Source organism: Salvelinus fontinalis, chromosome 23, assembly GCF_029448725.1.
Source record: "Salvelinus fontinalis isolate EN_2023a chromosome 23, ASM2944872v1, whole genome shotgun sequence".
NCBI classification, from domain to species: domain Eukaryota; kingdom Metazoa; phylum Chordata; class Actinopteri; order Salmoniformes; family Salmonidae; genus Salvelinus; species Salvelinus fontinalis.
In genome coordinates, this window is record NC_074687.1 from 6,716,074 (window position 1) to 6,739,310 (window position 23,237).

General features: G+C 42.7%; 1 protein-coding gene and 1 pseudogene across 1 annotated transcript; one reads left to right on the top strand and one right to left on the bottom strand.

Moving 5' to 3' along the window:
• Window positions 1-1,736: 1,736 nt before the first annotated feature.
• Window positions 1,737-12,183, bottom strand: LOC129820782 (gastrin-releasing peptide receptor-like). The gene is made up of 3 exons (XM_055877745.1): window positions 11,506-12,183; window positions 5,150-5,495; window positions 1,737-5,008 (listed from the first exon to the last, which is right to left on the bottom strand). The coding sequence occupies exons 1-3, from the start codon at window positions 11,907-11,909 to the stop codon at window positions 4,613-4,615; spliced, it is 1,146 nt and encodes a 381-aa protein (XP_055733720.1). The 5' UTR covers window positions 11,910-12,183; the 3' UTR covers window positions 1,737-4,612.
• A 5,235-nt stretch (window positions 12,184-17,418) lies between these two features.
• Window positions 17,419-21,446, top strand: LOC129820785 (lanC-like protein 3; annotated as a pseudogene).
• Window positions 21,447-23,237: the final 1,791 nt, after the last annotated feature.

The following is a 23,237-nucleotide window of genomic DNA, read 5'->3' on the forward strand; positions in this document are numbered from 1 at the left end:
ATGTTGAATACTGCATGTTCAATGAAGGGACATGCTATCAAAATCCAATCAGTTTATTGGTCGCATACATAGTTAAGCTAAATGTTTATGTTACTAGTTACTAACAATGCAGTAAAATGTCAAACAGGTACACAAATATTTAAAATAATAATAATGAACATCTTAAAATGTCTGAATGAATCCAATTAACCCAAATAGCAATGTAAAAGTAATCTAAATGCAATCTATATGTATCTACACCAGATTAATCTATATGTATCTACACCAGATTAACACAATATATACTAAGAATGATATGTGCAGCAGTAGCTATATTAAAGTGAGCAGTATATAAATTAATATGCGGTGTGTGTATAAACAGTGTAACTACGAGGCAATGTACAATTGTAGAAATGATAGAATGAGCTATGTCAAGAACAGAGTATTTAAATCCATAGTGCAAAACCTCATGGCAAAATATACTGGACAAAAATATAAACCTAACAAGCAACATTTTCAAAGATTTGACTGAGTTACAGTTCATATAAGGAACTCAGTCAATTGAAATAATTGAATTAGGTCGTAATCTATGTCACGTGACTGGGCAGGGGCACAGCCATGGGTGGGCCTGGGAGGGCATAGGCCCACCCACTGGGGAGCCAGGCCCAGGCAATCAGAATGAGTTTTCACCCCAAAAAGGGCTTTATTACACACAGAAATACTCCTCAGTTTCATCAGCTGTCCAGTTGGCTGGTCTCAGTTGATCCTGCAGGTGAAGAAGCCGGATGTGGAGGTCCAGGGCTGGCATGGTTATACATGGTCTGAGGCCGGTTGGATGTACTACCAAATTCTACCAAATTCTCTAAAACGAAGTTGGAGGCGGCTTATGGTAGAGAAATTAACATTCAGTTCTCTGGCAACAGCTTGGCTGATATTCCTGCACTCAGCATGCCAATTGCACGCTCCCTCAAAACATCTGAGGCATTGTATTGTGTGACAAAACTGCAAATTTTTAAGTGGCCTTTTATTGTCCCATCACAAGGTGCACCTGTGTAATGATCATGCTGTTTAATCAGCTTCTATATATGCCACATATGTCAGGTGGATGGATTATCTTGGCAAAGGAGAAATGCTCACTAACAGGAATATAAACAAATTTGTGCCCAACATTTGAGAGAAATAAGCTTTTTGTGGGTATGGAACATTTCTGGGATTTTCTATTTCAGCTCATAAAACATGGAGCCAACACTACATGCTGCGTTTATATTTTTGTTCAGTGTTGATAGAATTACAGGAATTTAGCTTCCACACCAGAGTCCGGATTATACAGTAAATATATACTGCATGTAGGAAAATGGTGCATATAGACATTATGTTAATTGAAAAGGTGTGCAGAAAACAGTATATACATATGAAGTGGGTAAAACAGTATGTAAACATTATTAAGTGACCAGTGTTCAATGACTATGTACTGTACATAGGGCAGCAGTCTCTAAGGTACAGGGTTAAGTGCCGGATGGTAGCCGTTTAGTGACCGTGTCTAAGGTTCAGGGCAGAGGCCGGCTAAGCTGTTTTTCAGTCTCTCTGTCCCAGCTTTGATGCACCTGTACTGTCTCTGCCTTTTAGATGTTAGCAGGGTGAACAGCCCGGATGTTGGGGGATGTGTTGAGGAAAAGTACAGGACAGCAACATTGAAACACCACACACCATAATTTTTCAACCATTTAATCAACACTAAACATCATAATGTAGCCTACATAAAAAACATTAAAAAATGTACTGCTAAAAATATATTGGCACTTATTTTTAACACAATAAAAACTTTGGCACTGTAAACAAGACAACACAAGCTTGTTCTACAAATAAATGTAGATCAAATAACATGATGGCGTGCCAAGCTGTGCTTTTACAGACACCAGAAAATGCTCAAACAACAACAAAATATTCAATTCACCCAGAGAGAATTACTTTTTATATTTATCAAACATTGAGAAACACAAGTATCACTTTGGACAACATCGAACTACTCTTGGACATAACTGTCACTTTTCATCTGACCCAAACAATCAGATATACAGAGCATTCAGAAAGTATTCAGACCCCTTGTCCTTTTCCACATTGTGTTACGTTACAGACTTACTCTAAAATTGATTTAAAATAAAATAATTCTCATCAATCTACACAAAATACCCCATAATGACAAAGCAAAAACAGGTTTTTAGAATTTCTGCAAATGTATTAACATTTTTAAACTGAAATATCACCTTCACATAAGTATTCAGACCCTTTACTCAGTACTTTGTTGAAGCGCCTTTGGCAGCGATTACAACCTCGATTCTTCTTGGGTATGACGCTACAAGCTTGGCACACCTGTATTTGGGGAGGTTCTCCCATTCTTCTCTGCACATCCTCTCAAGCTCTGTCAGGTTGGATAGGGAGCGTCGCTGCACAGCTATTTTCAGGTCTCTCCAGAGAAGTCCAGGCTCTGGCTGGGCCACTAAAGGACATTCAGAGACTTGTCCCGATGCCACTCCTGCTTTATCTTGGCTGTGTGCTTAGGGTCGTTGTACTGTTGAAAGGTGAACCTTTGCCCCAGTCTGAGGCCCTGAGAACTCTGGAGACGATTTTCATCAAGGATCTCTCTGTACTTTGCTCCATTCATCTTTCCCTCGATCCTGACGAGTCTCCCAGTCCCTGCCATTGAAAAACATCTCCACAGCATGATGCTGCCACCAACATGCTTCACCGTAGGGATGGTGCCAGGTTTCCTCCAGATGTGATGCTTGGCATTAAGCCCAAAGAGTTCAATCATGGTTTCATCAGACCAGCAAATCTTTTTTCTCATGGTCTGAGAGTCCTTTAGGTCCCTTTAGGCAAACCAAGCAGGCTGTCATGTGCCTTTTACTGAGGAGTGGCTTCCGTCTGGCCACTCTACCATAAAGGCCTGATTGGTGGTGTGAGGCAGAGACGGTTGTCCTTCAGGAAGGTTCTCCCATCTCCACAGAGGAACTCGGGACCATCGGGACCATTACATCCCTGACCAAGGCCCTTCTCCCCAATTGCTCAGTTTGGCCGGGCGGCCAGCTCTAAGAGTCTTGGTGGTTCCAAACTTCTTCCATTTAAGAATGATGGAGGCCACTGTGGTCTTGGGGACCTTCAATGCTGCAGACATTTTTTGGTACCCTTCTCCAGATCTGTGCCTCGACACAATCCTGTCTCGGAGCTCTTGGGACAATTCCTTCGACCTCATGGCTTGGTTTTTACAATGTCAACTATGGGACCTTATTTAGACAGGTGTGTCTCTCCAAATCATGTCCAATCAATTGAATTTACCACAGGTGGACTCCAATCAAGTTGTAGAAACTTGACTCAAGGATGATCAATGGAAACAGGATGCACCTGAGCTCAATTTTGAGTCTCATAGCAAAGGGTTTGAATACTTATGTAAATAAGGTACTTTTAATACTTTTTATACATTTGCAAAAAATTCCAAAAACCTATTTTTGCTTTGTCATTATGGGGTATTGTGTGTAGATTGATGATGGAAAAATGTAATTAATCTATTTTAGAATAAGGCTGTAACGTAACAAAATGTGGAAAAAGTCAAGGGGTCTGAATACTTTCCTAATGCACTGTACTGTAGTCTGATCCGTACAATGAACTGTATACAGATATTTATATCTCTTCAACCAATGCTGAGATGTTTATGAGTTGAGATGTCTATGGGATTGTAGATAGAACGTTTCCAAGCCTTTGATGCAGGACTGACTACTCCTGGGCAGCTGTTATTAAGGAAGTGGATCTTTCAGTGTAGGCTACAGAATTCAAACACTCATATAAACAACAATCTAATATGTATCTTTCAAAGCACTGAGGTTGTTGGTGTTTTAGTCAGCTGGAGATATCCCTACAGAACTGTCCTTTAGGCGCGTGTACACAATGGCAGCTCCAGTACCTCTCTTCACTACCTTGTCATCGGCATCTTATTCACACCTGGTTGGGTTGTCATCTTCTCTAAGAACTTCTCTAATGGATCAATACAGTTCTAATGAGAAACCAGAACAGAACTGCATCTCCGGAGGACTGAGACACATTGGTTTGCATACATAGCAGTAGCTGTTAAGATGATAAATTCTAAACTTAAAATCAGAGGTGTAAAGTAACTAATTACAACTACTCCCGTTACTGTAATTGAGTAGCTTTTTCAAGTACTTGTACTACTTGTAATATATAATATACTCAATAACTTTTTCTGAGTACTTTTTAAATGAGCTATTTTTCACTTTTACTTGAGGAGTTTTTTTTACACCAGTAAATGTACATCTTGAGTAAAATGTAGTTAAAGTAACTTCTACTTGAGTAGGATATTTCAGTACTCTTTCCACCCCTGCTTAAAATAAAACACTTTGTATCAATCATGGATCATGGGTTGCATATACTGAAGCCCTGCATATCAACCATAGAATTGGAATGAATGAATGGTGCTACAATATCAACACTTGGAGTTAGAACACAGGCCCACTACAGTATTTGGGTTACAGCCATAAATTATTCTGTGATTTGATTGGTTGGCAGTATGTCAGTCTTGGAATGTCACTTTTACAAGTCTAAAGCATCATCTTTAGCACAGTCACTACACACAGCCTTCCTGGCTAACATGAGCCCCGTTGACGAGGCTGAAGTTAGCCAGAGACTGATTGTTGCTCTTGACCGAGGTCAGTCGCGTGTTGCTCCGCCCCGTGCTCTGAGCATTACAGTTGATTGGTGGACGACGGCGGCAGTGGAGCTGCTTGTTGAACTGCTTCTGGAAGCTATTGCTGAGCAGGTAGAGGGCAAAAGGGTTGACACAGGAGTTGGTAAAGGCCAGGACGCGGGCACCCACGCTGGCGATGAAGTGTCCCAGGGACGTGTCCACCTGGCCGTAGTGGTAGGAGCGGTACAGGTAGATCACATGACTGGGGAGCCAGCACACAGCGAACAAACCCACAAAAACCAGGACTGTCTTAGCCAGACGCTTCCTGGACTCAATCTGTGGAGATGGTAAAGAAAGCATCATTCAATTGGAGTATTCAGAAGGACACACATACAAACGCATACACACATTCTCATTTTCCCATTTGACTATATGACTATACCTAAACGTCCAGTGTCCAAACACACATTCACACACCTGTTTTTTGATGTGTAAGTGTGCCTCCACGGGCATGTCTGAGGCGCTCTGGATCAGGCTGCGTGCGATGAAGCAGTAGTACACAGAGATGATGAGAAGGGGGATGATGTAGAAGATGAGGAAGAAGGCCATGGAGTGGATCTTAGGGTGCAGTTCCCCGGCGTGGGGGTAGGGAGCGCATGTCACAAAGGTGTCGTTGGTCTGGCCGATGTTGAAGGTGTGAAGGTCGGAGAAGACCACCTCAGGAACGGCCAGGGTCATGGAGAAGAGCCATATGGCTGCTGCTCGGAAGCAGATCTTAGCTGTGGACGTCTGGATGTCCATGGGTTTGACAATGGCCTTGTACCTGGGACAAGCAGAAAACTAATTTCATTACATTTACCAGTCATTTAGCACAGGGGTTCCCAACATTTTTTCTCCAAGGCCCCTTTTTCACATTTGAAAATAGATAGGCTATTTAATAATTATAATTACAATAATGGATAAGGAAAATAAAGTCTAGACCCGATTTCCCCAAATGTTACTCCGTTAGCAAATATGTTTTATTATGATAATTATACTTTCTCTTTTACAGAAAGTGAAGATATCAATTGATAGTGACAGAGCCACACATTGTATAAGATTACTTCCACAGCAAAGTCCAATTTCGTTGACTTCTCGACTTTAGAAGATCGTAGCTTAGCTTCTGAAAACCATAGAGACAAACCAAAGATATTCATTCCCATGTGCATCAGAGTCGTGTCAACCTCTTGTTTCTAGCTTAAAGCCCACCCTCCCCCCAGATCCTTTAGCATTAAATAAACAATTGTCTCACATTGCTCTGGATTAAAAGAGCCAGAGAATTCAATTAAAAGCAGCTGGTGTTGCCTAATTGAGTTTGATCATATCTGTAATGAGAGAATATGGATGCAACATACATACATAAGGGTACTTCAGGACTCTCAAAGAATGCTAGAATGGCATTTGGTAATTAGTGTATGGAAAACAACAACTCTCATAATAAAACATGGATTTCCTGAATCAAAATCCATTGATTAAATGGCATCAAAGTTCTGAAAATAATTACAAAAACCTTTGTTAATACAACAAAAATATATATACAGTACGAGTCAAAAGTTTGGACACACCTACTCATTTTCTTTATTTTTACTATTTTATACATTGTAGAACACATCAAATCTATGAAATAACACATATGGAATCATATAGTAACCAAAAAAGTGTTTAACAAATCAAAATATATTTTAGATTCTTCAAAGTAGTCACCCTTTGCCTTTGCCTTGATGACAGCTTTGCACACTCTTGACATTTTCTCTACCAGCTTCACCTGGAATGCTTTTCCAACAGTCTTGAAGGAGTTCCCACATATGCTGAGCACTTGTTGGCTGCTTTTCCTTCACTCTGCGGTTCAACTCATCCCAAACCATCTCAATTGGGTTGAGGTCGGGTGATTGTGGAGGCCAGGTCATCTGATGCAGCACACCTAAGGACAGATTTCCTCTGGTCTAATATACACTGCTCAAAAAAATAAAGGGAACACTTAAACAACACAATGTAACTCCAAGTCAATCACACTTCTGTGAAATCAAACTGTCCACTTAGGAAGCAACACTGATTGACAATAAATTTCACATGCTGTTGTGCAAATGGAATAGACAACAGGTGGAAATTATAGGCAATTAGCAAGACACCCCCCAAAACAGGAGTGATTCTGCAGGTGGTGACCACAGACCACTTCTCAGTTCCTATGCTTCCTGGCTAATGTTTTGGTCACTTTTGAATGCTGGCGGTGCTCTCACTCTAGTGGTAGCATGAGACGGAGTCTACAACCCACACAAGTGGCTCAGGTAGTGCAGCTCATCCAGGATGGCACATCAATGCGAGCTGTGGCAAGAAGGTTTGCTGTGTCTGTCAGCGTAGTGTCCAGAGCATGGAGGCACTACCAGGAGACAGGCCAGTACATCAGGAGACGTGGAGGAGGCCGTAGGAGGGCAACAACCCAGCAGCAGGACCGCTACCCCCGCCTTTATGCAAGGAGGAGCACTGCCAGAGCCCTGCAAAATGACCTCCAGCAGGCCACAAATGTGCATGTGTCTGCTCAAACGGTCAGAAACAGACTCCATGAGGGTGGTATGAGGGCCCGACGTCCACAGGTGGGGGTTGTGCTTACAGCCCAACACCGTTCAGGACGTTTGGCATTTGCCAGAGAACACCAAGATTGGCAAATTCGCCACTGGCGCCCTGTGCTCTTCACAGATGAAAGCAGGTTCACACTGAGCACATGTGACAGACGTGACAGAGTCTGGAGACGCCGTGGAGAACGTTCTGCTGCCTGCAACATCCTCCAGCATGACCGGTTTAGCGGTGGGTCAGTCATGGTGTGGGGTGGCATTTCTTTGGGGGGCCGCACAGCCCTCCATGTGCTCGCCAAAGGTAGCCTGACTGCCATTAGGTACCGAGATGAGATCCTCAGACCCCTTGTGAGACCATATGCTGGTGCGGTTGGCCCTGGGTTCCTCCTAATGCAAGACAATGCTAGACCTCATGTGGCTGGAGTGTGTCAGTAGTTCCTGCAAGAGGAAGAAATTGATGCTATGGACTGGCCCGCCCGTTCCCCAGACCTGAATCCAATTGAGCACATCTGGGACATCATGTCTCGCTCCATCCACCAACGCCACGTTGCACCACAGACTGTCCAGGAGTTGGCGGATGCTTTTGTCCAGGTCTGGGAGGAGATCCCTCAGGAGACCATCCACCACCTCATCAGGAGCATGCCCAGGCGTTGTAGGGAGGTCATACAGGCACGTGGAGGCCACACACACTACTGAGCCTCATTTTTACTTGTTTTAAGGTCATTACATCAAAGTTGGATCAGCCTGTAGTGTGGTTTTCCACTTTAATTTTGAGTGTGACTCCAAATCCAGACCTCCATGGGTTGATAAATTTGATTTCCATTGATCATTTTTATGTGATTTTGTTGTCAGCACATTCAACTATGTAAAGAAAAAAGTATTTAATAAGAATATTTCATTCATTCAGATCTAGGATGTGTTATTTTAGTGTTCCCTTTATTTTTTTGAGCAGTGTATATAGCCCTTCTTACATCAGCTGATATCTCAAAGTGCTATGTGCTATGTGAAGCATTTATTTGGGCTGCAATTTCTGAGGCTGGTAACTCTAATGAACTTATCCTCTGCAGTAGAGGTAACTCTGGTTCTTCCTTTCCTGTGGCGGTCCTCATGAGAGCCAGTTTCATCATAGCACTTGACGGTTTTTGCGACTGCACTTGAAGAAACTTTCAAAATTCTTCAAATTTACGGATTGACTGACCATCATGTCTTAAAGTAATGATGGACTGTTGTTTCTCTTTGCTTATATGAGCTGTTCTTGCCATAATGTGGACTTCTTCTATATACCACAACACAACTGATTGGCTCAAATGAATTAAGAAGGAAAGAAATTCCACAAATTAACTTTTATCAAGGCCACACCTGTTCATTGAAATGCATTCCAGGTGACTACCTCATGAAGCTGGTTGAGATAATGCCAAGAATGTGCAAAGCTGTCATCAAGGCAAAGGGTTGCTACTTTGAAGAATCTGAAATATAAAATATATTTTGATTTGTTTAACACTTTTTGGTTACTACATGATTCCATATGTGTTATTTCATAGTTTTGATATCTTCACTATTATTCTACAATGTAGAACATAGTAAAAATAAAGAAAAACTTTTGAATGAGTAGATGTGTCCAAACTTTGACTGGTACTGTATATATTCAACTGTAATAACGGGTGACATGTGAGGAATGTAAAAGTAATCCCTATTTATTTGCCTAGATTGGTTACATGATTGATATTTTCCTGAAATTCTGCTGTTTTTAAAAGCATGGGTAGGGCAGAGAACTGCAGTGACAGGTAGGGTGTTAATGCATCAGTTTTAATGTATACGGTATTGAGTGGGTCGTGTGGGCCTGTAAGAAATTGACTGAGTGGACAGCTCTCTGGTTGCTAATTAACTGAGATAGGCCAGTCTGCCTGTCTTCACCTCACTAAAGGAACATTCACGCTCTCTTTCAGCTCTGACTAATAGCCTTCTAAGAACTTTTTGAACTCCAGGTTCCAATGATGAAAGAACTTTGATGGTCAAAGAACTCTGCAGAGCAAGAACAGAGGAGCTGAGAACATAGTGGGATGGAATAATAGAACAGAATAGAGCACAGCTCAAGAGCCTGCTGAGCATTCACGCCTTTCCTACTCACTTTTCAATATTTGCTATTCAGTGGTGTAAAGCGCTCTGCAGATGTGACTACCTTGCGCGCTCTGAATAAATATCATTCAAATGCTGAAAACCCTCCCACTTGCTGGCCAACAGATTTTCTCATGGACTTTTCACTCAATATAGTTGTTAGTACATTTACAGTATCTTAAGCCATCACTTTAAATACGGTGTACCTTTTGGTTAGAATTTTGTCGACAGACTACAATATATAGAGAGAATGGTTCAGAATATTAAGGATCAATGAAAGAACAAAATCTAAATATATGCCCATTGTCTCTGTTTCAGCACTAATTGGTAGATTTAAAAATACTCTGACGTGTAGATTATTTAGGTTTAGGAAAGTATTTATAATTGCCTGCACTAACCATGGAATTGTTTGATAATACAGACAAGTTTTGCTCCATATGTCAGGTTCAAACTGTTACCGGTTGGTCTACGCTAACAATTTAATTAGCCTACATGTCTTTTCTTTATATTATCAACTGTTACTAATGATCCTCAGCAACAACCTTGACGGCATTTACAGAGTGAGCAAATGAAGGTAAATGAGACAATGAAATGAAATGGAATGATAAAGTATACCAATTGAAGGGAACTAACAGTAAATTGGCAGTTGAATATTTATGGTTATTAGGCCTACTGATGGTTGATACTGATATTGGCTAATATTTTACATGATATAAATAGGAAACAGAGAGGGTCGGGGTAGCCTATAATTTAGACATTCGATAGTGCCCATCCCTGGAAATTTATGCACGCCTAACATGCTGACCAGACCGGACAAATCCATGTTATTCAATTATTGCACCCACACTGCTCGAGCACGCCAAAGAGCATCTGCGATACCAAGGGATAAAATAGAACTCCTTTCTATTTCTGACGCAGATCGCGTTGAAAGTCCTGCCTCTCCCATCTCCTCGTTGGTTTATAGAAGCAGGTACCCACGTGCCATCTCCTCATTGGTTATACCCATGTGGGTGATTGAAAGACGAACTGTGTTGCCGGTCGGTGTAGTAATAGTATGAAAGTTTAGATGCGATCACCATTAAAGTTCAAAGATGAAAAAGCCTGGAAGGAGGAGAGATGACTAGAAACGATTCTGTTGGCCGTTTTATGTGTGGATTAATTGTCGGAGTAGAGGACCTTGTGCATATCAAGTAAAATAACAACTCAATGTTTATATCCCAGGACAAATTAGCTAGCAAGTGCAAGCTAACTAGCTAAATTGCCATACATGTTTAATGCTTTTCGACCTGTCCCCAAATTAATGTCATTGGTTCAGAGTTTGTTTTGATATTTTAACCTGGGTGTCTTGATCGCGTTTGGTGTAGGGGGACAAAATAAATGCATGAGCGACAGCGTACGATGGCGCACGCGCGCAGCCGGTTTGGGTTCCGTGTAACTCGGGTCGGATCGGCCCCTTGGTGTACTGTCAAATGCAACAGTTTTCTTTGCATCATGAGGACAATTCTAAAGCCATTATCAACATGTTGAAAATGGCTGTTATGATGCCTCTGTGTGTCCTGACAAGTAATTTAATGTCCATGGGACTTCAGCACTGTGCCAGTTATACACTCTCACTAAAAGTCAAAAGCGGCCATTTAAGGACAATTTCTGCCATCATTTCTAAAAGTGGCGCCACAAATGCCACAAGGGGTATCTGTTTATTTCTGTTGATTGAAAATGTTAGGATAAGAGTTTTGAGGAGTGAATTGATGAATAGAACAAAATAAAAGATTGGACTTTAATTACATTAGGCCTACACAGAATGAACATGTCATGCATAAACAAGATCCCTCTTTATAGTATTTGAGCTAAACCCCACCAGTTCACTCTCTTCTGTGAGTTTGTCTTCAGTGAACAACATCTGCAACCAGGCTGAAAGTGTAGGCTAGTGTAATAACACGACCTGCCTGTTCGTGCTACCATACCTGCCTGTTCATATTACAATGCCAACGAATGGTTGGAAAACTTCAATGAAGGCTGTTCTTTTGTTTTTACTTTTCTTGAAAAATGTCATTTAACTTCCTGTCGGAGGGATTGAGAAAACAACACATTTGATTATAAAAGCCTTACCTATCTGCAGAGAGCGCAGTGAGTGTGAAAACGGAGACGCCGACGGAGGTGAGTTGGATGAACGGGATGAGTTTGCATCCCACCCGGCCGAAGAGCCATTTGTCCGCGAGGTACCGGCTGGCGTCCACCGGAGCGCACGTGACTAGAAGCAGCAGGTCCCCGAGCGCGAGGCTGGACATGAACAGGTTGGGCACCGTCCGCATGGATTTAACTGTGATAAACGTCCTCATTAGCGTGACGTTACCAATAAGTCCAATAATTATTAGAAATCCGTAGACTGTGGCGATAGCAATACCAGGCAGCCAAATGTAGTGCGTCTGGACCTCAGTGTTGATACTGGACACTTGCGATACGTTAAAAATCATGTTCTCAGGGTTTAAAATGAACGAGTCCTCCAAAGACATAGTTGGTGTCTTCTTTCTTGAAAGTTTGTAAAAAAGTATATTCTTAAAGTTACCTTTGGGATGGCTTGCTGTTAAATTAAATGTTGTGACTCATAAGTTATGGTGTTCCCAATACCAATTAAGAATAGCCTAATAGCATCACAAAAAGCTGCCAATCTGAAACTAAACCTATAAATATCAGGGTTCATCTGTAAAAGAGACCTTGGTCTCTGTAAAAATTACATAAAAATATAATAATTTGAATGATGCAAAGAATGTCAAACTATCAGATATATATGTAGTGTTCTCTCATCAACCCTCATCGTATCTGTGTGGGGGTTATGAACTCACTGACGGCGTGCGTCACTTGCGCCCTGCCCTATTCGGTGAAAGAGATGCGACAAGTGGATGGACTTAACTCAGGAGATCCGGTCCATCACGCAACCAATGTACACTACTGGGATGTTTGTTTGGTGCATAGACGTAGGTTTGGTGCGCCTTATTCACCTTCATATTCCATTTGCATTAACTCAGTCCCAACCCAGACCTTACCCTGTGCTCTGTCTCTGACCATTAGAAACACCGTTGTCATGTATAACTGTAATTTGCTTGGGTAAAAAATACCCCAAATAACGGTGGTTAAAAAAACATAACATTCTATCTACTGTCTCAAAAATGAAACTACATCACATTGTCCTCGTTTATTTTGAGCCTGTGGTAAGTGTTAATTCTCTGATAACAACCCAGCCCACTGTAAGTTGGTTTTGTCAAGATCCTCACCAGGAGGCCAATAATTGAGCTGGGATAATGGTGGAATTGACTGAATATTCATCACACATGGAATGACTAAGACGTTTTCGTGATGGTGAGTTTTCATGAGTTTTCCCATTTCACGTTTCTCATTAAATACTAAACGTTCAGTGTCCAATATGTTATGTGTATACATAACGGTGAAATTAGCTATTTTCTGTGATTCACTGACTGATATTACAGCCCAAAAAATGGGTTATATTGTCACATACACCAGATAGGTGCAGTGAAATTAGTTGTTTTACAGGGTCAGTCATAGTAGTACGGCACCCCTATTGAAAATGTGGGTTAAGTGCCTTGCTCAACGTCACAACGACAGATGTTTAACCTTTTCGGCTCGGATATTCAAACCAGCGACCTTTTGATTACTGGCCCAAGGCGCTAACTGCTAGGCTACCTGCCGTGACTGGTCTTTTGTTGAAATACACTGCACTCTATGCCACAAAGACAAGGGGACCGTTGAATTATAGACACACAGGATCTGAATAATAATTAACCTAAGGAAATCAAATCAAATCAAATGAGCAGTAGACAACAATGTGAAAATCACATGTGTGCTGATTTCTCAAGAGGTCTGCTGAGAAAATGAAGCTTTTAATGGGCAGCTACTTATTTCAATCCTTACATTGTCATTCCCTAATGAATCTTTGTGTTCTTCTCAATTAGATGATTCATGTTATTCCCTGATTAGAAAGTTATTGTTGTTAAACCAACTCTGTTCAATGCTCAGGCTGTGCTGACAAAATGAAGCTTTTAATGGGCAGCTACTTACTTCAACCCTTACATCATCATCCCCTAATAAGTATATTAGATCTATGTGTGGCTGCATACCTGAAGGCTGCACTAACCCATATCAGTGGAGATACTGCATGCCAACTTCGGTTGTCCCCAGTGATCCTCCTGGTTGTTTTGATATTTATTGAGCACCACAATCAACTCATAGCCAAAGGAGGGTCTGTAATAATTAATTACATCATGAATTATCCAACACCCTCAAGAGTTCAACTGCAACTTTGCATGAATGTTTGTGCAGAATTCACAGCATTCAAGGATAAAGTTGACATCAGCAGTTGATGTCAGCATTCCAAGGGTACAACTTTGCTCTCGGGAAATTAAGTTGTTAGTTTATATATGTTTATATATGTACATGTAAAATGGAATATATGTATATAGTTTCATATTTCTACCTCATCACTAGTAGCAGCAGTAGTAGTATGATTATTACAGTGTCTAGTATTATTAGTGTCTAGTATGAGAAACAGACGCCTCACAAGTCCTCAACTGGCAGCTTCATTAAATAGTACCCGCAAAACATCAGTCTCAACGTCAACAGTGAGGAGGCGACTCCGGGATGCTGGCCTTCTTGGCAGAGTTCCTCTGTCCAATGTCTGTGTTCTTTTGCCCATCTTAATCTTTTCTTTTTTAAGGCCAGTCTGAGATATGGCTTTTTCTTTGCAACTCTGCCTAGAAGGCCAGCATCCCGGTGGTCTCTTCACTGTTGACGTTGAGACTGGTGTTTTGCGGGTACTATTTAATGAAGCTGCCAGTTGAGGACTTGTGAGGCGTTTGTTTCTCAAACTAGACACTCTAATGTACTTGTCCTCTTGTTCAGTTGTGCACCGGAGCCTCCCACTCCTCTTTCTATTCTGGTTAGAGCCAGTTTGCGCTGTTCTGTGAAGGGAGTAGTACACAGCGTTGTACAAGATCTTCAGTTTCATGGCAATTTCTCACATGGAATATCCTTCATTTCTCAGAACAAGAATAGAATGATGAGTATCAGAAGAAAGTTATTTGTTTCTGGCCATTTTGAGCCTGTAATCGAAACCACAAATGCTGATGCTCCAGATACTCAACTAGTCTAAAGACGGACAGTTTTATTGCTTCTTTAATCAGGACAACAGTTTTCAGCTGTGCTAACATAATTGCAAACGGTTTTCTAATGATCAATTAGACTTTTAAAATTATAAACTTGGGTTGGCTAACACAACGTGCCATTGGAACAAAGGAGTGATGGTTGCTGAAATGGGCCTCTGTACGCCTTTGTAGATATTCCATTAAAAAATCTGCCGTTTCCAGCTACAATAGTCATTTACAACACTAACAATGTCTACACTGCATTTCTGATCAATTTGATGTTATTTTAATGGACAAAAAATGTGTTTTTCTTTCAAAACAAGGACATTTCTAAGTGACCCCAAACTTTTGAAAGGTAGTGTATCTCTTGTCCCCCTATTTTAGGTTGGTATAAAATGCTACCATCTGTCTCGCCACATGCATTGTAGTCCACAGGCAGCTCCTGACGACTTACCCAGAATTTAATTCCGCTGCTCTATCGACCGCTACATACGTTCAGTCTGAATTTGCAAGTTGTTTGTGTGACTTCAAAATGAGGGGTGTTGTATAAAACAAATGATTGGATAATGTCGAACAAATCTGACCAATCAGAGTATCAAAGTTGACAAAAGTCATCATGTAGGCTGGCTCTGGCCCAACCCATCGGTTTCTGAGACCAATCAGAACAGTCATAATGTGTTCCTATTCTAGAAATCATAGGAGAGGGAGGCAAATCTAGAGTCATCGTGGAGAAGGAACCTCAGTTTGGCTGTAGCAGTGTGGATGGGTAGCCAGGCTTATACAGCTTATCAGAGAGCCTGATAAAGTGAGTCTACCCAGATGCTGGTAAATGTCACACTGTAGATGATAACCTTTTTTACATGCTGTAATTGTATTTCATGTAAGCAATGTATTGTATTTCTTACATGATTAGGAAAAACATTTGAAAACAGTACACCTCAAAGGGGAGCAGTGTGACGGTGAGTCCTGTTTTGTTGCTGGTGATCGTGGCTTGACATTTTTGGGGTTGGGGCGAAGAGGTGACCAGTAGGGAGTGACCAGTTTAGCCACTTCATTGCTCTCAGTCACGACTCCTTAGAAACTGTAAAATAAAAACACATGAACCGAATGACATTCATCCACTCCATAACAGCACACTAATGGTTTCCACACGGAGAGTGTTATCCACTGATTGAAGGAGGCACAATAGCCCCTCATACTTGATGAACAGATCTCCAAAGGTCCTCAGCATTGCTCGGTACCTCGGACTAAAAGCAGCAGATGATGTCTCATGTCGTGCACCACTTCAGAGAGAGAGCACACTGGTATCTCACTAAAATAGGTACAATTTTCACAACTAGGCTGTGTTGGAAGATCCGGTAGAGTCATGTGTACCAGTCTTTTTTGTGGTATACTTTGATGTGAAATAGTCTAACATGCCGCAAAGTGCATATTTTCTACCTTAACTGGTTGATTAGAGGAATATTCTAAAAACTTTAGGTCACAATCTCAAAACATTTAGGATCCAGCATCCCAGAACGTCCTCCTATGCCCAGCAGGGTATAAACATATTATAGGAGTAGACATGGCACAAAGCATCTGTGCCTAACCATGGTTCTACAATGGCTCTCCCGCATGCCACAGAACTGTGTTAGCCAGCTGAAATAACACCTATATACTAGAATATGATTAATCAATCACATGCGTTCTAACGTCTAGTAGTTTGATATTAAAGGAGTAAAATCGATTGTCTGTTCTTTCAAAGTGCTCTGTGATATCTGATTACCACTGAGATCTTGCTCAAGCATGGCCAGGGCTGGAAGTTATTATTATTCATTTAAGATAAGGAAAGGGCACAGGTTTCAGAGCATTGATGGCATTTTATTTTTCTAACTCAATCACAAATGACATTCAGCCTCTCTCCCTGTCTTCACTTCAATGAAAGGGGACAGAATTTACATCATAGTTCAGATTATTATCTGGATTTCCCAGGCAACCAACGCTCCCCTCTATCGCATAGAGAACTGATTATTTGTGTATAAAATTAACTCATCTCTATTGTTCAGTTCATTTGTCTGAAATAGACTGTGGATATCCCAGAGAGAAATCAGTTATTTCTAAAAGCCATCGTTTGAATGAGTCATTCAAGACTCCTTATACAATTACCACCTCCCATAGGGTTACAACCGCAGCAGGAAACAATAGGAATTAAAGTAATCTAAGAAATATAATTTTAAAAATAATCTATTAAAAGCACTTTCCTGAACGTCGTTAACTCTCTTAACTATATTACAATTATTGATATAATGTTGTCTTTGTGCCGCTCATTGTGCCGCAATGAGTTTTAGCACCACCGACAACAACTGGTCCGACGGTCTAGCCGTATATGGAACCGCGAGAACATCTGTGCATTAAGCCCTCATCCTCTCCCGTTTGAAAAATATTTCTCAACGGGGGGCTCCGGCCAGCTAAGGCACTCTTGCTTTGATCTGCAACGAAAAAAACGTGACTACCGTCTGTTTATGGACATCGTGCATCATATATAGCTGAGTCCTGTCTACTTGCATTGCATTCAGTGATCAAAGGGGAATAGAACGTTCCCATAGGCATTTTTGGTCTATAGGCCTACTAACTATGTCCAACTTTGTTCCGTTTTAAACTAAATGGAAAAAAAGTATACTACATTTGACGTTCATTGTATGATAAACAAGCCGTGTGTAAACTTGTGCATATACCACCATCTACTGGTAACACGCCTGTACTTGGAAGGCATGTATGGCTATGAGATAAGACTTGTTGCTGGTATGTGATTTTTCTGATCAAAAGTGGTTGGAATAATTTGCTTTAATCGATTGATTAACAAAAATAATTGTCTTCAAACACTAGGCACGTGTGATGTTGGAATAACAATAACAAATCGGCATTGATTGAGGGGGATAGAGAATGCAGTGTTGAGAATACAAGTCCCATAAATCTTAGGTAGTTTATGGTTGGTAGAATAAGACATTTCCGGGTTCCATGAAGACGCCTGATCGTCACCAATATTGGGCTACTAGACATTTTATCCAAGGCGTTTAACAGTCAGTGGTAGGCTATTGGCCAGTGCATTGCTTCTTTCCATTGGTGATGGAAAACACCCGTTGCTTTGCCAACTGTTTCGCCGACTACAAAGATGCGTTTCTCGTAGGTCAAGGCGTCGAATCGGTGGTACCCACGGCCAATGCCTTTTATAGAGAAGATTCTTAACAGGGTGCCACTCGGATCCACTTACTGCGATGGTGGGCTATACGACGGTCCCACTGGGGTGGTATACATGCTGTACCATGTCTCCGAATGTGCTTTGTTTTCCGACCATAGGGATACTTATCTCAGACCCTCAAAGCAGATCATTGACGTGTCTGTTGGGTACGTGGATGGGGAGAAGGACACAAACATGCAGGCCTCCTTTCTCCTCGGCGGGGCGGACATCTATGCCGTTGCCGCGATGGTGTACAAAGCCCTGGGCTTGGCGGACTTCGTCAAGCCGCTTACCAAATTTCGGAACCTGTGGAAGATATGCTAACCCATCAATTTCTTGGAGTGCGGCTCTGACGAGCTGTTCGTGGGGCGGGCGGGGTACCTGTGCGCTGCTCTGGTGCTGAAACAGAAACTGGGGATAGAGGTGAGAGCCTGAGGGAACAGGGAAAATACCAATTACTAAAATCAATTTTTTTTTAGGCCTACTGACCAGGAGAAATATGACCTGAAAAAGAATGTATCTCTACTGGCTCTCTTGGCTCCATATTCCCTAATCTCAAACATGACTTTAATGAAATAACACTTCTCAAATCTAATTTCACAGATTCTTAGCAAGGATCAGATCCAGGCCATTTGCCAGGCTATCATAGAGTCTGGTAAACAGTATGCCACAAGGAAGAGAAAACCCTTTCCTCTCATGTACTCCTACTATGGGACTGAGTATTTGGGTAAGTAGGCCTACATGTCTAGCCTACATGGTTGAGTGGCAGGAGGTGGGATTGCTAATGAGTTTATATTGTCAAGAGGGCCTTAAATGACCTCTTTGTCATTTGTGTGACGCCTTCGCTCTTACCTACAAGGACTAGATAGGTGAAAGCCCAGTAGCAGTCACAGTACCCAGACACAGACCCACCGCCTCAACAGAACACAGTACCCAGACACAGACCCACCGCCTCAACAGAACACAGTACCCAGACCCACCGCCTCAACAGAACACAGTACCCAGACATAGACCCACCGCCTCAACAGAACACAGTACCCAGACATAGACCCACCGCCTCAACAGAACACAGTACCCAGACCCACCGCCTCAACAGAACACAGTACCCAGACACAGACCCACCGCCTCAACAGAGCACAGTACCGAGAACCACCGCCTCAACAGAACACAGTACCCAGACCCACCGCCTCAACAGAACACAGTACCCAGACACAGACCCATCGCATCAACAGAACACAGTATCCAGACCCACCGCCTCAACAGAACACAGTACCCAGACCCACCGCCTCAACAGAACACAGTACCCAGACACAGACCCATCGCATCAACAGAACACAATACCCAGACCCAACGCCTCAACAGAACACAGTACCCAGACCCAGACCCACCGCCTAAACAGAACACAGTACCCAGACCCACTTCCTCAACAGAGCACAGTACCCAGACCGACCGCCTCAACAGAACACAATACCCAGACCCACCTCCTCAACAGAACACAGTACCCAGATCCACCGCCTCAACAGAACACAGTACCCAGACCCACCGCCTCAACAGAACACAATACCCAGACCCACCGCCTCAACAGAACACAATACCCAGACCCACCGCCTCAACAGAACACAGTACCCAGACCCGCCGCCTCAACAGAACACAGTACCCAGACCCACTTCCTCAACAGAACACAGTACCGAGACCCACCGCCTCAACAGAACACAGTACCCAGACCCACCACCTCAACAGAACACAGTACCCAGACCCACCGCCTCAACAGAACACAGAACACAGTACCCAGACCCACCGCCTCAACAGAACACAGTACCCAGAACCACCGCCTCAACAGAGCGCAGCACCCAGACCCACTTCCTCAACAGAGCACAGTACCCAGACCCACCGCCTCAACAGAACATAGTACCCAGACCCAGACCCACCGCCTCAACAGAACACAGTACCCAGACCCTCTTCCTCAACAGAACACAGTATCCAGAACCACTGTCAACAGAACACAGTACCCAGACCCACTGCCTCAATAGAACACAGTACCCAGACCCACTGCCTCAACAGAACACAGTACCCAGACCCACTGCCTCAACAGAACACAGTACCCAGAACCACTGCCTCAATAGAACACAGTACCCAGACCCACTACCTCAACAGAACACAGTACCCAGACCTGGACCCACCACCTCAATAGAACACACGTGTTCCATGTGTCCAGCATTTGACTGCAAGAGTCACAGGGTATTCTCTAATGGAATCAAAGAGGCTGTCTTTTTGAATGGATGCTGGCTATTGAATCATGTGCTTTATGTTTGTATGTGCTGCTTGTGTGTGTGTGGTGTGTGTGTGCACCCGTGTTTCTCTCCCCAGGTGTGGCCCATGGCCTGTCGTCGGTGCTGCAGATGCTGCTGTGTTACCAGGAGGTGCTGAATGGAGACAGGGATCTGGTCTGGCAGAGTGTGGACTTCCTCATGAACCAGGAGCAGAACTGTAACTGGCCAGCCGAGCTGGGAGCCATGACAGAGAGGGAGAATTAGCTGGTGCACTGGTGCCATGGAGCCCCAGGTACACTTTCAATCTGGCTCTTAATTGATTGATGTACTGATTTAGATAAGGTAAGTGGTTTCCAATGTAATTGATGCTCATGCCTCTTCCCAGGTGTAGCCTACCTCTTTGCCAAAGCCTACCTGATCAATAGGAAGCCCCAGTACCTGGACACATGCATCCGCAGTGGGGAGCAGGTGTGGCAGAAGGGCCTGCTGAAGAAATGTCCAGGGATCTGCCATGGGGTGGCAGGCAGCGCCTCTGTCTTCATGTTACTGTACCGCCTCACAGGGAACTCCAAATACATCTACCGTGCTCAGAGGCATGGAGGCTCAGTTGGACAAATCGCTGCTGTTCTCTGTTTCCCTCTCTCTCTTTCTCTGTCTCCTGTACTCTTATAATATCTAATTTCTTCGTTTATCTCCCCTTATCTCACCCTTGATGAAAGTCCATAGCTTCTAGTGGCTTCCTCTCCTTGGTCTGCACTGATCTGAAAACACAGGCTGGGTTAAAGCAACGTAGGGGATTCCTTGCAGCGTAGTGCTTTCACCTGACGTGCTCTTTCACATCAGCGCATGTGGAGTTAGGACATGAGAAGAGGAAGCAACTTTTTACTATTGAGATGCAACCCCCTGTCCTGCCTCACCCTCACCAAAGATACTGTATATAATGACGAGATGGTTTTGTCTCCACCCTAACAATGGGAGTCGTTGTCCCAAAGGTGGGAAAACAGGCGATATGCTTATCAGTCTGCTTATTAAGCGCAATGAGCCCATAGAAACACATTGAATAACACTGCGTGGACAGATGTTGACGGTAGTGGACCCACAAGCTTCGCCTCTTCCTCTGCCCTGACCCAAGTCTCCTCTTTTCTCCCCACATGTTTGCAGGTTTCCTGTTTACGGAAGAGTTCAAGGTGGGCTCCTGCTCAGTCACCAGTGTTTATAGTCTGTTTGAGGGCCTGTCTGGAACCGTTTGCTTCTTGGTTGACCTCCTTCAGCCCGACCAATCAGAGTTCCCATTCTTCAGTGTGTTTGTGTGATTAAGGCTACGGTTGAACAATGCACCCTTCCTTCCTCCTTATATTACAAGGATGGCTCACCACAGAATTAAAACTTGAACTGGTTATGTGATCACTGATTGTTCTTTTATTATTGTGAAGTGTTTATGTGATTCTTAGATGAAATGTGTTGTTAATATCTGAGGGTGAGGGTGTCGCTATCAACGTGGGACATTTCTCCCACAACAACTATGCTCTGCTGACATTGACGTTCTGCTTTATTTCCTGTCAGGTGAAAATACGAAGGCCTCCCTTTCAAATCAAATCAATTTTATTGGTCACATACACATGGTTAGCAGATGTTAATGTGAGTGTAGCAAAATGCTTGTGCTTCTAGTTCCAACAGTGCAGTAATATCTAACAAGTAATCTAACAAATTCACAACAACTACCTTATACACACAAATGTAAAGGGATGAATAAGAATATGTACATATAAATATATGGATGAGCAATGGCCGTATGGCAAAGGCAAGATGCAGTAAATGGTATAGAATACAGTATATACAGTTGAAGTGGGAAGTTTACATACACCTTAGCCAAATACATTTAAACTCAGTTTTTCACAATTCCTGATATTTATTCCTAGTAAAAATTCCCTGTCTTAGGTCAGTTAGAATCTCCACTTTATTTTAAGAATGTGAAATGTCAGAATAATAGTAGAGGGAATGATTTATTTCAGCTTTCATTTCTTTCATCACATTCCCAGTGGGTCAGAGGTTTACATACACTCAATTAGTATTTAGTAGCATTGCCTTTAAATTGTTTAACTTGGGGCAAATGTTTTGGGTAGCCTTCCACAAGCCGGGTGAATTTTGGCCCATTCCTCTTGACAGAGCTGGTGTAACTGAGTCAGGTTGTAGGCCTCCTTGCTCGCAAACGCTTTTTCAGTTCTACCCACACATTTTCTATGGGATTGAGGTCAGGGCTTTGTGATGGCCCCTCCAATACCTTGACTTAGTTGTCCTTTGGCACAACTTTGGAAGTATGCTTGGGGTCTTTGTCCATTTGGAAGACCCATTTGCGACCAAGCTTTAACTTCCTGACTGATGTATTGAGATGTTGCTTCAATATTACCACATCATTTTCTTCCCTCATGATGCCATCTATTTTGTGAAGTGCACCAGTCCCTCCTGCCACAAAGCACCCCCACAACAAGATGCTGCCACCCCCGTTCTTCAGTTGTGATGGTGTTCTTCGGCTTGCAAGCCTCCCCCTTTTTCCTCCAAACATAACGATGGTCATTATGGCCAAACAGTTCTATTTTTGTTTCATCAGACCAGAGATACATTTCTCCAAAAAGTACGATCTTTGTCCCCATGGGCAGTTGCAAACCGTAGTCTGGCTTTATGTGTTTTTAGGGAAGTGGATTCTTCCTTGCTGAGCCGCCTTTCAGGTTATGTCGATATAGGACTCGTTTTACTGTGGATATAGATACTTTTGTAACTGTTTCCTCCAGCATCTTCACAAGGTCCTTTGCTGTTGTTCTGGGATTGATTTGCACTTTTCGCATCAAAGTACGTTCATCTCTAGGAGACAGAACACATCTCCTTCCTGAGCAGTATGATGGCTACGTGGTCCCATGGTGTTTATACATGCGTACTATTGTTTGTACAGATGAACGTGGTACCTTCAGGCATTTGGAAATTGCTCCCAAGGATGAACCAGACTTGTGGAGGTCTCCATTTTTTTCTGAGTTCCTGGCTGATTTCTTTTGATTTTCCCATGATGTCAAGCAAAGAGTCACTGAGTTTGAAGGTAGGCCTTGAAATACATCCACAAGTACACCTCCAATTGACTCAAATGATGTCAATTAGCCTATCAGAAGCTTCTAAAGCCTTGACATAATTTTCTGGAATTTTCCAAGC